Here is a 16,758-nt window from a genome sequence, read left to right as displayed (position 1 = left end):
TGGCTGCTTCTTTCTCCTTGTGGCCCGATTGAGGGCGGCTGGGAGCAGGGGGTGGGACTTGTTGCATGTGCCCGCCCCCTGGGCTCCTTACTGCCAGAGCTCCACTCCTGTGCGCTCCCGCAGGAAATGACCCCTGCTTACAATAAACAACCCTTCCTCATGACATAGACACCACGGGTCTTCTATTTCTGCTTCCTACTAGCAGCATTGCATAGTGAGTAGGTTGAATCCTGACTCTGTCAATGAAGCCTGCTGAGTGACCTTGACCAAGTCACTTTCTCTTAGCCTAATTCGTAGGGTTGTTATGAGGCTAAAACAGAGGAAGGGAGAAAAATGTTGTAAACTGTATTGGGGGTCTCGGGAGAAAGCGGGCTATAAATGAATAAATTAAATAAATAATCTTAGCACAAAAGCTAACATTAAAAGGCGCCAGATTGCGTGAGGTTTTGCATAGCATGCAAGCGCTCTCATATAGGTTCTCCTAAAGACTGTTACAATTGACAGGATATCTTTAATTGATGCACTGATCAGTCCCCATCTGTTATTATCAACAGCGGTCATTTTGTACAAAAAGAGCTGCAGGAGCTCATTAGCATACCTAATAGGCTATTAGCATAATAGCCCATTAGCGTATGTCACATCCCCTGACATCACCGGATGTCAGCAAAAGGAGGGGAAGCATCTTCAAAAGTCTCCCCTTCCCTTTCCCAGGTGGGCTGGGGGGGAGGAGCAAAGAGAGAAGTTGTTTAAACTTTAAACCCCTTCTCTTCTCTCTGCGCTCCCCTCCCCCACCCCACCCTGCCTTGGCAGGCTGGCTGGGGAAAGAAAGGGGAGGGTTTTGAATATGCCTCCTCCCCTTTTTTGCTTCCCCAGCTGGCCTGCCAAGGCACGGGGGGGGAAGCGAAGAGAGAAGGGGTTTAAACTTTAAACCCCTTCTCTCTGGAGTCGCGCCACAGCAGCAGCACGATCTTCCCATTATATTCTATGGCCCCATAGAATATAATGGGAAGATTGGGAGGGCCCTGCTTAAAGTTTCTGGGCTGCCAGAGCGGTGCTCCGGTGCACTCCGGCCCCAAACGACCCCTGATTATCAACAATGCAGAAGAGGTATACACTACCAGAGGTCGCAAAAAGGCACAAGGCCATTTGTATTGATAACTGTTACTACAATAATCCAAAGACAGTCAGTTTGTAAATAAAAAAAACATCTACAGTGAAAAATCACAAAACAGAAACTGTAAACAGTGAAGCAGTCCGAATAGGTCAATGTATAAACAATATAAGTGTTCAGACAGCATAAACAATGAAATAGTCCAAAATAGTCAATGTATGAACAGTATAAACAGTGATAGTTCACCAGCTGATTGTCCTATTTCAATATTTTCTTCTTCCGAACTACTTTACTATATTTAGTATGTGGGCTTGTTAATCTGTAAGAAACAGAAAACCAACAAGTGTAATCAAAATGCTATATACATGCTTATACATTCCATCAAAAAATTATGAAACTTACTGTTTCAGCCATTATATATGTCTGTTAAACTTGTCTGTTAAACATATATAATGGCTATTTCAGCCATTATAGAAGGAATTTCTATGCATAAAACACAAATCTATAACAAATAAAGTAAAATACAAACCAGTTATTGGGATTACACATACAAAAAGTAAAAGTATGTGAAAAAAAATGTACCAGGAAAAGTTAACAAATTCACATATGAGTCCAGAAAGCCACAAATCCAAATTTGCATATGCAAATTTGACAAACAATGAGGCCAAAGTAACAGGCAGTTGCATCAGCCAAACTTATATATGGGTTGGGTGCCTATCAGTGTTCCCTCTAAGCTAAGTTAGTGTGAGCTAGCTCACCGTTTTCTAGCCTCCGGCTCACACGTTTTTGTCTTCGCTCAGGAAGGGTGGCTCCAGAGCAAACTAATTTATGCAGCAGACAAATCACCTGCTCACAACTTTAATGCCAGTAGCTCACAAAGTAGAATTTTTGCTCCCAGGGCTCCATAGCTTAGAGGGAACATTGGTGCCCATCCTTAAAGGGCCAGCAGAACATATCACATTGATGATATAGGTTGTTATGAGGCGGGACCCAAACTAAATACTATGTCCCAAATTATACAGAAGCAGATAAATCCAAGTGGTCATTAAGGCCAAGGGGAGACAGTGAGTTCAAAGCCTTTCATTTTTTGTATATGTAATATGTATATGTTCTATAATGGCTGATAGAAACAGTAAGTTTCATAATCCTTTTGGTGGAATGTGTAAACACGTACGTAGCACTTTGGTTTTTGGTGTTGGTTTTCTGTTCTTTACAGATTAACCTAGTTGGACTGCTTCACTGTTTACACTTTCTGTTTTGGGATTTTTCACTGTAGTTGCTTTTTTATTTACAAACTGTCTTTGGATTATTGTAGTCACCGTTATCAATACAATTGACTTTGTGCCTTTTTGCAACCTCTGGTACTGTGTACCCCTTCTTTTCCAGTTTTCAGAGGTGTTTCTTTCCATTATCGACAATGTTACAGTATCCCATGCTGTCTCCCAGGGGATGTGGAAAGGGTGCATAAAATCTAATCAGTGCCTGGACGAAAAGCCAATGAGAGCTCTGTATAAGGTGCTCCCTGTTTAATTAGATCATTAAGAACCAGACCGTTGTTATGGAAAGAGACAGTTTCTCACTACAAAGATGGTCACCGGGTTTTGTCCAGGTTTTGTCCAGTATAGGCAGATATTTTATATGATGTTTTGAAGTGGAATGTAAGAACCTGGGAAAAAATCTGATACTATTAAACTGAATTTTAAAAAGGGCAGGGAGCTCCTGTCATGGTCTACTCTTACCTGGTATGTCTCTCAGTGAGTCTGCACTTACAAAAGCAACCCAACATTCTTGTACGCCTTGGAGTGCTGGAGCACATTCTTACATTTACTTGATGCCATCCCTGTAATTCTGGCAGCAGGGGTCATTTCTTGGAGGAGCGCACAGGAGTGGAGCTCCGGCATAGACACCACGGGTCCAGGGAAGCTATTTCTGCTTCCTGCTAGCAGCATTGTATAGTGAGTAGGTTGACTCCTGACTCTGTCGATGAAGCCTGCTGAGTGACCTTGAGCAAGTCACTCTCTCTTAGCCTAATTTGCAGGGTTGTTGTGAGGCTAAAACAGAGGAAGGGAGAAAAATGTTGTAAACTGCATTGGGGGTCTCACTGGGGAGAAAAGCGGGCTATAAATGAATAAATTAAATAAATAACCTTAGCACAAAACCTAACATTAAAAGGCGCCAGATTGCGTGAGGTTTTGCATACCGTAGTATGCAACCGTTCTCATATAGGTTCCCCTAAAGACTGTTACAATTGACAGGAAATCTTTAATTGATGCACTGATCAGGCCCCGTCTGTTATTATCAACAGCGGTCATTTTGTACAAAAAGAGCTGGAGGAGCTCATTAGCATAAGTAAACAACTAGTAAGCATTTAATCTAAGCCGCCATCACAGTAATGAAAGGAAAGAATACAGTGGTTTAGGAGTTTAAGAGTGATATCTATAGCCAATAATAATTTCATGAATAATGTTAGAGGGGGAGGAATTAACATGGCTCTTGACCAAAGACCTGCAACTGCTTAGGTTCTACACCAATGGCACATACCTTGTTACATAGTAAGGTGGTGGAAGGTTCATTGAGCATGATGAGACCCTCCCCAAAATTGTGCCTCTGCAGTTTATTGACGAAAGATCTTATTCCTCGTTCCATTTTGGCAGCAGACTCCACTGTTCCATGATACTTCCAGACTGGCAGCCTGCATTGGTAGAATTAAAGAGAGGAGTCTTAACATTATCTTAATAGGCAGTAATGTGCTAGGCTCATAGATTTTGCAAGGTGAGAAGAAAAGAACAAACACAAGATTTCTGGATCAAACTAGCATCTAACAAATCTCTGTGTAAAAAGGGGGAAGTGGGAAGGGCACAGGAAGGCCTCTTTTCTTCCAAGAGGATCAGTGATTCCATATCTTGGGTTCATAGTACAGAAGGCACAGAAGAATTCACATTTGAATAAATCGATCAAAAAGGTTCGAATACATGATCAAAGCCTACCCACCAATAGTAAGGGAACTGCCACACTGGACAGCAGACTGTTCTGCTCAACATTCTGTTAACAGTGGCAAAGCCAGCTATTTCAAGAAGTCTGGCGTGTAACCCCACCTTTCTTGTTAATCTGCAGCTTTCTGGTAGTCAGAGGCTTTGTCATTAGGTCTGTTTCACTTAGAGTCCGATCAGACGGCACGATTGCCTCACGGATCTAAAGGTAATGTCCAGACACAAACATCTGGGAAATGTCCTTCTTCCGTGGGCATCCCGTTTTGCCGCGCTTCGGAGCCGTACTTAAAAGATAGCCCTTTAAATCTGGGGTTTTCGGTTACCTGCGGGACAACTGCGGACTTTCACCCGTCTGATCGTTCCACCAGCGCGCAATCCTCCCGTCGGGGTGGTCTGATGCCAAAGAAGCTGGGTATCGTCAGCATATTGATGACAACCCAGCCCATGTCTCTGGGCAATCTGGGTGAGGGGGCGCATATAGATGTTAAACAGCATTGGGGAGAGCACTGCACCTTGGGGCACTCCGCACACTAGCAGGTGGCTTCTGGACAGTTGCTCCCCAACTGCCACCCTCTGTCCCCAATCCTGAAGAAACGAGGAGAGCCAGTGTAGGGCAACCCCCTGAATCCCGGTATCGGTGAGGCGGTGGACCAGTAGTTGATGGTCAACGGTGTCGAATGCCGCCGACAGGTCTAACAACATCAACAGTGCCGTACTGCCTCAATCCAGATGCCTCTGGAGATCATCTGTGAGGGCGACCAGGACCGTCTCTGTCCTATGGCCTGGTCGGAAACTGGACTGGAAGGGGTCTAATATGGAGGCGTCATTCAAAAAGCCCTGCAACCGATTCGCCACCACCTTCTCGATTAGTTTCGTGTCGACTAGATTACTGTCTGCATTGCAAGGAGCAAACTACATCGGATAATATTATCCCAGCATCCTTTCTAAGCAGGAAAAGCAGCTTCAAGCGGTAGACTGGAACAGGATGGATACTTAACCCTTTGTACTTTTTCTTCTATTTTAACACATCTACTTTTTAAAACTTTTTCTCCATTTCCAATTCACATACAAATAAAGAGTGGTGCCACTTGACCCTCCCCAAACACAGACGGTCACACAGGGTTTCAACTATGCGTGTCTGCAACTCCAAATAGATGGTTGGAGCGGTACAAAGGGAAAGTGGCAGAAGATGTGCAATTTGGAACTGAGGAGCCATGGGTACGGAAAAGTTAACTATCCCCCACCTCTGTTCTTCAAATCCCCCCCCCAGCTGTGTTTTTTTTAAAGAATACACCAGAATTCTGTCACATGTTCTGAATATAACATATGCTTTAATCTTTCAGTACCCACAGCTGCGTAGAGCATTTATGCTGGCCCGATTTAATGTGCTCCCCTCTGCGGTTTTAGCAGGAAGATTTAAGAAAATCCCCTACTCTGTGAGGTTCTGTGATTGTGATTCAGAGGAGATTGAAACAATCGAACATGTATTCCTCTATTGTAGTTCGTGTGATGACATTCGGGAAGTCTATCTAGAAGATATTCTTAAGAATGATGCCAAGCAATCCGATGACAGAAGGCTGTATCGTTTATTGGCTTCACAAAATATAGCGGTTATTGAAGCGGCTGCCAAGTTCTGTAACTGCCTTATAGTGAGGAAGCTGTATGTCAAATCCATGAACTGAATGGCGACTGTATGATTATGATCTATGCCAATAAAGGTTGACAGTCTAGCAGGTATCTCAGAGGAGCATCAAAGAAGAAATTGGCTCTCTCTTTTTTTTTGTCAAAGTCATGTAAGCCTTGGTCACAAGATACATTGCTCTTATGATTATGATCCATGCCAATAAAGGTTTTGAACTGGAACTTAATCTTTCAGTAGGATCTTATATGCTTGAAACCTTGTCCAGCCACGCTACACATTTTCTCACCTCTTTCTTACCTGAATAGGTCAGTATTTGGAAGCCTCTGTCGTTGTCTTGAAAGCTGGCTTCCCACTTCCTGGTGGGCAGATGTGATGTTTGGACTGACACACACTGTATATTGCAGGAATGATACTGATGCCAGGGACACTCTCCAGGCAAAAATGTTTGTTCCTCTCTACTGAGAGAGAGATGGGAATATCTGAGGCAATCATAATCGTCACCCCTTTAAAGATAACAAAAGAGGGAATCCAACAGTTGAAAGAGCGTTTCTCTTTGTTAGGCATTTTACACCATTCCAATTACAATCCCTGACTTACAGTCTGAGAAATGAGGAGGAGGAGGAGGAGGCATAAACCTATGGGAATTTCTCAAGTAGCTATTTATTTTGCATCCAAAGTCAGACTCCTCTTTGGGTCATCCTAATTATTGTAAAGAGCAACAAGCTATTGGCAGTCTAGCAGATAACTCAGAGGAGCATCAAAGCAGAAATTGGCTCTCTCTCTTTTTTTTATCAAAGTCATATAAGCCTTGGTCACAAGATACATTGCTCTTGACTGAGATCATCCAGACATTCTGAGTGATGGAATAATAGGTGTGATAACTATAATTAGATACCAAAATCTTCTAATACAATATGATCAATGTAATTAGATCTCTGTTGTTAATAATGGATGTTCATAAATCTTCAGATTGGACACAGCATGGAATTAGGTGTTCCTTGCATTTCAAGGTTGTGGATCCTGGCAGAGAAACTTGATCATAGCTTAGTCCAAAGATGAGGTACATATTTTAACTTTTCCATCCCATCTAAAATGCGGTAGACCACAGTCACCAGGCAGGTGGAAGAATATTGCCCCTCAAACACATGGGACATGGAAAAGTGCCCACTCTTTAATCTCCTCCATCATGTTGTTTGTGCCATGCGTGAACAATACATGGATAGAATGCAGAAGAAAAACAAGATACTCTATATGTTGGCAGTACATTTGAATTATAGATAAATTTAAGCACAAGCCAGTTTCAAGCCTCATCTGTGACAACACACTCAGAGCCAAACCACATGGTACACTTTTTGACACCTTGCATTTGGGTTCACTGACCTGACTTTTTATCAGACACACGTATGTCACCCTGGCAACCCTAATTGTACTTAAAACTGTCACTGCATTGTACTATGTGTTGGAAAAATGTGTGCTGCAAGGTCTAAATTCAGTCATTATAGGGTTAATGTGTTTACCTTGTTTAGATTGACCTGGAAGGGAACCTGGCAGAAAGCCAATGGAGAGAAAGCCCGGGAAACTGAAGTCTATTTACTAACAATAATTGGTTAATGTATTCCGGAGATTTCCTTCCAGGGGTCAAGAAGAAAGAAGAATCTCCATTACTAACGGTGTGGTCAGTCTGTATGTTGTAATACTTGTAACAGTAAGGAAGTAGTCTTAAGTGTTTGTTGTTTTGTAGATTTCCCATGTACCCTTTAAAAATAAACATTTTTACAAAGAAAGAAAATGCCTCCTCTCCAGTGAACAAAGGTCCATTGCAACCTTTGAATATTTAACTATTTTCACCAAATTTTCCAACACTGTGGACATATTAGTCTCCTTTTAGTTCATTCTGCTGTGTCCAGAGAAAATGAAATAGCCCTGGTTTTCTTCTTAGCCTTTCACTCAATTGGACTATATTCAAATGTTGATTGTCATGAATGAGCTACTTAGGATTTACACTGTTGGGAAGTCAAATGAGGAAAAGAAGCCTTACCAGTTGATCCCAAAAAATATCTTTCTAAGACAGATCCATAGCCAGTGGGGACTTGGGTAAGGCTACTGATGGTGAATGGTTGGGCCTCCATGTTTACATGGTTCAAAGGCCAGTGCTGGGTACTGACACTTGCTCCTCCATACCAGGAAATATTTGTCATGGAAAAACAGTCCTGCCAAACAAATATGAGAAAAAGAGGATATACTCTTTAGGAATAGTTTCATTTCGCATGAATGAGGACAAGCCTAGCATTGCCAGTTTGTGATGGATACCAAAGAGCACTCAAAATACAGCAGTTGGATTCTAAACCTTATCTTCAGTGTTGGAGCCATTCCGTTGCTTCATGCCCATGGGTGATGTCTCTCACACTTTCCCTATATCACGAATAAAGGTCTCCCTGCCTAATGTGCAGTACTATCTGATGACATTTAGATTAGCATAAGGATAAAGCCCTTAAGCCCTTCATGCTAAGCCCTTCCAGTCTCTGAGCTGCAGAAGCTACCATGGATATGAAAGTTCAGAATGAACGTCGTTCATTCTCAGATATTTTAATTGATAGTTTATATTCCTCTCTCCTCCAGTTCCTTTCACTGATTTTCAGTACTTTCATTTCTGTGAATAATATAATAGTAATATGACCTTAGCATGAAAGAATCTGTGCTTCCATCTTTTGATTGTTTATTGAGTTAGAATTCCTAATTGTACGATTTTGGAGGGTCACCTACCACCTTCATATTTGGTTTTCTTTCCCATTCTAGGAACTGGAATATAGCTAGTGGAATATAGCTAGTGTCCGCTAGGCCTCTAGCTGCCATAGAGTGTGTGTGGGGGTGTCCTCTGGAATTTTAGGTTTCTTTTCTCTGTGCCTTCAGTGTTTCTTTATCTCTGTAACATGAGCATTTGGCCTTGGTGTCTAGCACCAGCTTTCTCCTGGGAAACTGGACCCGTTAGCTTTGGCAGGCTTTTACCTGTTCTGTGATTGGCTCCAGGCCATCAGGAGACCCTCTTGAATTATGTATATCTGATTGCTTTGCGTGCTTATTACCATTTCTAACATAGGATGTGTAAAGTCGATCTGCATAGTTCAATGTTTCAATAAACTTTACTTCTTTGCATGAAAGAATTGCTGCAGGAGTCTGACAGCTAGTTACTTTAAACTCTGGACTTAGAAGGGTGTAACTCTGTTTAGAATAGTGCTGTGTCCAGATTCTAAAATCTAAAGTCCATTGAAGTCAATGAGCTTAGAAGGGTAAAACTCAGGATTGCACTGCTAATGGTCTTGTGCCCCCCTCCTTGATGGTAACACATACTTCAAATGAGAAAGCACACCCTTCCATTCCAAAGTCCAGCCCTGATGGCACCACAGAAACTGGGAAAACACAGAAGAGAAAACTCTACTGGACCTGGAATTGTAAAGGGCTGCTGAAGGCAATGGAATTATGCCAGTTTGAACCAGACAAACTCTAATCCTTTTTGATTAACCCAGCCACCAAGAGTTGCTAATCTTGCCATTAAAAAAATCAGGTCGGTAGTACAGAACAATAAATAACTTGGGGGATAATCTGCCATTTGAAAATAGCCTTTCTAAAATGAAACGCTTTTTTGGTTCTCTGGGGAATCCTAAATGCTACAACGTGGATTCCAAAGCCAGTTGGCAGAGCGGAAAGTTCATTTCTGCATTATAATGATTTTAGGCTGGAATAGGTTGGCTAAGGTATTGTGCTTCATTAAACTTCTTGGCCACACTACCAGGATTTAAGTTATTAGTTCAAACCTAGGATTAGATTCTCTGTTTGACTCCTATATATGCAGAAACATGGTTGAGACATCCTTCAATCAGAATACAGGATGCAATCCACTTCCAGCAGTGTAAATGCAAGTTGTCTGGCTTTGTTCCACTAAAGGAAATGGGAGAAAGAAGGCTTCTGGGGCCTAGAGTAGAAGAAGAAGAGAGAGAAGAGATTGGGTTTATACCCCACCCTTCACTACCCAAGGGGGTCTCAGAGCGGCTTACGAACTCCTCTCCCTTCCCCTCCCCACAACAGACACCCTGTGACGTAGGTGGGGCCGAGAGAGCTCTGACAGATACGGCTCTTTTTCAAGAACAGCTCTTATCAGAACTACAGCTTGCCCAAGGTCATCCAGCCAGATGCAAGAGGAGGAGGGGGGGATCAAACCCGGTTCTCCCAGATTAGAGGAGGAAGAGAAGAAGGAGAAGAGATCGGATTTATACCCTGCCCTTCAATACCCAAAGGTGTCTCAGAGCAGCTTACAAACTCCTCTCCCTTCCCCTCCCCACAACAGACACCCTGTGAGATAAAAGAAGAAGAAGAGATTGGATTTATACCCCACCCTTCACTACCCCAAAGGTGTCTCAGAGCGGCTTACAAACTCCGTTCCCTTCCCCTCCCCACAACAGACGCCCTGTGAGGTAGGCGGGGCTGAGAGAGCTCTTGACAGAAACTGCTCTTTTTCAAGGACAGCTCTTATCAGAGCTACGGCTTGCCCAAGGTCATCCAGCCAGGTGCCAGTGGAGGAGAAGAAGAAGAGGAGATTGGATTTATACCCTGCCCTTCACTACCCAAAGGTGTCTCAGAGCGGCTCACAAACTCCTTCCCCTCCCCACAACAGACACCCTGTGAGGCAGGTGGGGCTGAGAGAGCTCTGACAGAAACGGCTCTTTTTCAAGGACAGCTCTTATCAGAACTACGGCTTGCCCAAGGTCATCCAGCCAGGTGCAAGTGGAGGAGTGGGGAATCAAACCCGATTCTCCCAGATTAGAGTCCGCGCACTTAACCCCGACGCCAAACTGGCTCTATGTATAGATCTACATCTTTCAGGCTGCAGTCCTCCGTTTACTTCTGCAGAATACAATGGGACTTTTCTGAGCAAACATGTTTAGGATTGGGCTGTCATTACTGTTTCTATCATTGATTCCATGACTATTGATGCTTTCTTCTCCAAGCAGCTCACATAGGATACCCAGGATCCCTTCCTGACACGGAGCAGATGCATACCTGCTTGGCTTCAGCACAGTCCCTGTCAGTGCAGTTGTAAGAACACTTTCCTGGGAGCAAGCCCCACCGAACATACCTGACTAGGGTTCTGAGTAGATCTGCTTAGAGGAGCTCTCTGTATCATCTGCCCGCCAACCATATCCTAGCATCAGCCCTACTGTCAATTGGTACATTCTCACCATAGCAAGTCATTGCATTGTGGCTTCATTATTATTTTATTTGTTTGATTTGTATCCCGCCCTCCCCGCCGAGGCGGGCTCAGGGAGGCTTACAGACATGTGTAAAGGTAAAGGGTTTCCCTTGCTTGAAAGCCAGTCAAATCCGACTCTAGGGTTGCAGTGCTCATCTCCGTTTCCAAGCCGAATAGCCAGCGCTGTCCGAAGACTTTTCCGTGGTCATGTGGCTAGCATGACTAGATGCCGAGGTGCGCAGATTGATGTTACCTTCACACTGAAGTGGTACCTATTTATCTACATGCAGTTTCTTGCTTTCGAACTGCTAGGTTGGCAGGAGCTGGAACCAGAGATGGGAGCTCACTCCATCATGCGGCACACTCGGGTCTCGAACTGCTGAACTACCGACCTTCCAGCCTGCAGTTCAGCATCTTAACCACTTGAGCCACCGCAGCTCCCTACAGACATGTATACAATTATAGTAAAACACAAAATATATTAAAACAGTTAAAACCATCACAATTACAAAGTGCTAGCAAATACAGGTAATAGGCAATGGCGGCGTTCTTTCAGCATCCAGATAACAACCGCCACCATTGTCCTGGTCCTTGCCAGGCTATATTGATTTAGTGCTGATGTTGGGGCCAGGGCCACGATATTAGCAGCAACACCCTAATCGAAAGCATCATGGAAGAGCTCCGTTTTACAGACTCTGCAGAACTGTAAAAGGTCCCGCAGGGCCCTGATGTCCTCTAGGAGCTTGTTCCACCAGTACGGGGCTGCCACAGAAAAGGCCCTGGCCCTCGTCACAGCTAGCCTGGCTTCTTTGGAAGGGCCAGATGGTGTTGGGACCCCGATCTTAGTGCTCTCTGGGGAACATGTGGGAAAAGGCGGTTCCTTAGGTAAGTAGGGCCCTGACCATATAGGGCTTTAAAGGTAAGAACCAGCACCTTGAACCGAATTCGGTATGCTCTAGGCAGCCCATGCAGTGCTTTTAGCACAGGCCAGGTGTGCTCCCGCATAGGGAGACACACCAACAGCCTCACCACTGCGTTCTGCACCAGCTGCAGCTTCTGGATTTTGGGTCAAGGGCAGCCCCATGTAGAGAGCATTACAGTAGTCCAGTCTTGAGGTGACCATTGTGTGGATCACTGTTGCCAGGTCATTGCATTCAAGGAAGGGAACCAACAGCCTAATCAGCCGAAGATGGTAAAAGGCAGACTTCGCAGTTACCTGGGCCTCCATTGTTAAGGAGGCATCCAGGGCACTCCCAAACTCCTAACCAATGGCGCCCCATCGAAGGTCAGGAGAGGGATCCCTAACCTTGGCCCACTCTGACTCAGGCACAGGGCCTCCGTCTTCGTCGGATTCCATTTCAATCGACTCAGTCTAAGCCAACCAGCCACGGCTTTCAACGCCACGTCCAGGTCTCCCAGACTAGAGTCTGACTGGCCATCCGACAACAGATAGAGCTGGGTGTCATCCTGTTGGGTATTACAAGTTGAAAACACTCAGTATATCTGGGGTTAAATGTTTGTTTCTGTTACTCACAGGAAGTCACATGTTTCTCATGTAACCAATGTTCTTTAGCTGTAAGAAGCCTGGGAATTTTCTCCCTGATCTAGGAGTTTGATTGGAACTAAAGTGTCAAGATGTATTACCATTTTATGGCTCCTCTTCCCGTCTTTGTTTGGTGTTCTGAAGAAGAAGAGGAGAGAGAAGCCATAACACTCTTCTAGTTTTGTCTTTGTAGTGTAAGGATGTAGCCGTTTAGCTCTGCTGTTATTTGCATCCCAGTTACCCTTCCCCATGCTAGAATTTAGTAAAAACGTTATATTTTAATCACACATGGACTCTCAGTCTGAATTATCTTACTCAGACTCTGCTGGGCTAATTATCTCTGCTAAATACAATTTTTCAATCTCTCACTATCAAAACCCAACACATCCGCATACCGGTGACAACCCATGGAAAAGAGATAGTAAAGAGATGCTGCTGCAGTTGCTGGAACTGCCGCAGATGATATATATGGGGTCACCTTGTCCACTCGTCCTATTTGTCTGTGTGAGTACAGGCCAAGGGAAGTATTGGAAGGAGTGTACTCTGCTTTAATGAATGCTCACAGACAAAAACTATGGTGAAATGCAGCTTATACGAACAGGTTGGTTATGTCTCAGAGTCTTATCTCTCCTTATATATAATTGAATAGTGGGTGCCAAAGTTCTAAAATGCACTCCTTTAGTGTATGGACGCTTGAACTGTCAGTCAGAAGATGCTGGCTGGGTTGACTGGCTGCTTTGTGCAGTCCCGCCCAGTGTTTCAAGGTCTTTTGCATATGGAAGCTGATTGGACTTCACTGCATTCCACACCTCAAACTCACCCCCCTCCCCGCAAGGCAGTTGGAATGTCAGTTGCATATGGAACCTTCAAGGTCTTTTGCATATGGAAGCTGATTGGACTTCACTGCATTCCACACCTCAAACTCACCCCCCTCCCCGCAAGGCAGTTGGAATGTCAGTTGCATATGGAACCTTCAAGGTCTTTTGCATATGGAAGCTGATTGGACTTCACTGCATTCCACACCTCAAACTCACCCCCCTCCCCGCAAGGCAGTTGGAATGTCAGTTGCATATGGAACCTTCAAGGTCTTTTGCATATGGAAGCTGATTGGACTTCACTGCATTCCACACCATGCTGCCCTCTACAGACTCCACCCCCCAAACCTCCAGGTATTTCCCTCCTTAGAGCTGGCAACCCTACATTCCCCTCAGTGCCTGTTGGTAGGCAACTAAGCTTGGTCCTGTCACCTACTTTGGCCTTTGGGAGAAAACACATTGGGGCCAGTCTTGATAGGGTTGCCAACTCCAGATGGGAAATTCCTGGAGATTTGAGGGATGGAGCCTGAAGAGGGTGAGGTTTGAGGAGGGGTGGGACCTCAGACAGGTACACCGCCATAGACTCCACCCTCCAAACCAGTCAGTCCCACATAGGGAACCATTGTTGCCAATCTCCAGGTGAGGGCTGGAGAGCACTCAGAATTACAACTGCTCTGCAGAAGGGAGGGCAGAAGTTAGCTGAAGTCAAAGGGGCAGATAATGGTAGGTTGATGGTTAGCTGGGAAGGAGATGGGGTTGCCAACTACATGCTGACAAATTCCTGGGGATTTGAGGGGTGGAGCCTGGAGAGGGTGGGATTTGCAGAGGGTTGGGACCTCAGACAGGTAGAATGCCATAGACTACACCCTCCAAACCAGCCACTTTGTCCTGGGTAACAATTGCTGCCAATCTCCAGGTGAGGGCTACAGATCACTCACAATTACAACTGCTCTTCAGGTAGCAGAGATCAGTTCCTCTGGAGAAAACAGTGGACTCTGTCATTATACCCTGCTGAGGTCACCACAGCAAAATGACACTGTTTGCCCAAAGCCAGAGCACTCCCCCAGAGCCTCTTTCTAGATCCCGTTGTATTACTTTCACAATGGGCTTTACTGCTAGTTTGTTGATAAATCTATAATTACAAAATAATATTTAAGAAATAATTCAACCTAACAAGCATCAAGCGGTACCTGGTTCTTCTCCTTTGACCTGGGTTTGCTCCTACCATAATGCAAATCCTTATGCATTATTTCAGCTCAAATTTCCCATGTGCCCTAAACCCTTTAAAAGCATTTTCTTCTGCTAAGCAGTAGGATCAGCAAAGGGTTTACCTCCCACATGATTGCACAATCACCAGTGAATTGCTTGAGGCCACTTATGTGGAAGCCCAGAAACACGTCAAAGGGGATTTGTTTTTAAAGATATAAGCATTAGCAGTTATTCATCTCCTTTGCCCAGTAAAGCTAGTCAGCTCCTAGTTCCATCCTTGTGATGCTTGTCAGACAATTGAACACAAGTAAAAGTGAGGATAGAGAGAAGGATTTAGTCTGAAAGGGCTAATTTCAGGTTTCCTTTTTTTTAAAAGCTAAAATGAGTTATTGAAAAATTCTCTATACTACTGGACACAGTCAGTGATTGATTTTGAATACAAAAGTAAGATGGAAACACTGGAACTCTCTGAGTGTGTGTTGCTACCCATAAACAGTGGAAAACCATCAAAGCAATGCAAAAGCTGAGTCTTTCACATCCTACCAGAGAGCCAATGCAAAATGTTACATAGATGCCCTGATGGTTATGTCCCTGCAGGGCTTGAGGGGGACAGACATGTTTATTTAGTACATGTTTATCCCACCCTTCCACTGATGAGCTTGGGGTGGTGTATAGTGTTCTACGATTCTCCGTTTTAATACATATGTGCACTGAACAGAGCACAGACGTTCCCTGCCCATCTGCATTGCGGCATAGAAGGGGTTAACGGAAGATGCTGTCTACACGTCAGCACGAATCAAATGCAAACTCACCTCAAAGTTCCAATTCAGTGCTAAAGTAAACGCTCCGTGGCAACCGTTTGCCAGAATAAATAGAACTACTGCAATTATGCAAACAATGATTGTAATAATAATTTCCTAGTGAATACAAAAGTACAAAATCACAATAACATTTTTGTTTGTTTATAACAGATGATGAACAGATGGACGAAATTCTCCCGAGTTGGTGTTCCGTTTCGTAAAGACTTCTTCACACATCAAAACTCATAAAGAAGTGTCCTCACAAAGTCACAGACTTTGGTATGATATACATCATGAGTGAACACTACAAATGTCTTGGAAAAACGGAGAATCCATTTGGAAAGTCTGTGACTTTATGAGGACACTTCTTTATGAGTTTTGATGTGTGAAGAAGTCTTTACGAAACGGAACACCAACTCGGGAGAATTTCGTCCATCTGTTCATCATCTGTTATAAACAAACAAAAATGTTATTGTGGCTTTGTATTTTTGTATTCACTAGGAGATTATTATTACAATCATTGTTTGCATAATTGCAGTAGTTCTGTTTATTCTGGCTTACTTATACTGCAACCCCTTACCTATTTGTGTATTTGCGTGGCAACCATTTAGCATCCTTTAAAGGCAAATTTTAAATAGTGAGATATGCTTGCCTAAACAGATGCATATGTATGGCCCAGAATTTTATTTTATTTATCTATTTATTTACTTTCAATTTATATCCCGCCTTGCCAGTGCAAACTGGCTCATTTTTAAACAAATTTAAATTAAATTTTAAAAAAATACCAATTTTTGAAACCAAATTCTTTTTACGCAGCTTAATTTCTTTCCTTCCCACTTTTTGACCGATGCTTGAGATAGACAATAGTTTACTGAGAGTTTTGGAGCCAGTATGAGAGAGACACACAATGGTCTATGTTACGGACACGCATCCTATTCCTGCTTCAGGTAAACATGTTTTGCAGGTTTTTGAAAAGCCTGGCCAACAAGGGTGTACTCTGTTATGTCTTAAGAGACATAGTGGAAAAGCTTAATCTACCATAGCTCATTATGCGGATTGTAAAGACATGTAACTACTGACCAATGGCATGCCTTCTGGAGGGAATGGTTTTGATTGGTCATTATGTATTGACTATGATTGGTTGCAATGTATATAATCGGATTGAATATTGTAAGTATTGTGGGCGTGACTATCTCAGCCAGAATTGTACATAAGTTGCCTTTTTTGCCTATTGAATCGTCTAGCTGGTCTAGTCCTTACAAGTCTGAGCCTTTGTGCTGTTCTCACTGAATAAATCTGAAATCACTTGTTGAACTGTTCCTCCGAGTTAAGTGTCAGTGATACCTTTAAAATTATGTCTTGAATCCACCAGGAGATTTCCACAGATTTCTGCCTGCAAAATG

The 16,758-nt window shown here is 43.6% G+C and overlaps 1 protein-coding gene across 1 annotated transcript in view; it reads right to left on the bottom strand.

Moving 5' to 3' along the window:
- LOC107111797 (SITS-binding protein-like) overlaps window positions 1–16,758 on the bottom strand; it is a 49,395-nt gene that overhangs the window by 29,862 nt on the left and 2,775 nt on the right. Inside the window, 4 exon segments of the mRNA XM_015412830.1 lie at window positions 3,653–3,803; window positions 6,041–6,145; window positions 6,147–6,246; window positions 7,782–7,953. Coding sequence (XP_015268316.1) covers window positions 3,653–3,803; window positions 6,041–6,145; window positions 6,147–6,246; window positions 7,782–7,953 — 528 coding nt within the window.

This window comes from Gekko japonicus, unplaced genomic scaffold (assembly GCF_001447785.1).
Source record: "Gekko japonicus isolate JY-2015 unplaced genomic scaffold, Gekko_japonicus_V1.1 scaffold1149, whole genome shotgun sequence".
NCBI lineage: Eukaryota > Metazoa > Chordata > Lepidosauria > Squamata > Gekkonidae > Gekko > Gekko japonicus.
Note: the sequence above shows the minus strand (reverse complement) of the source record. Positions and strands in the feature narration are given on the sequence as shown.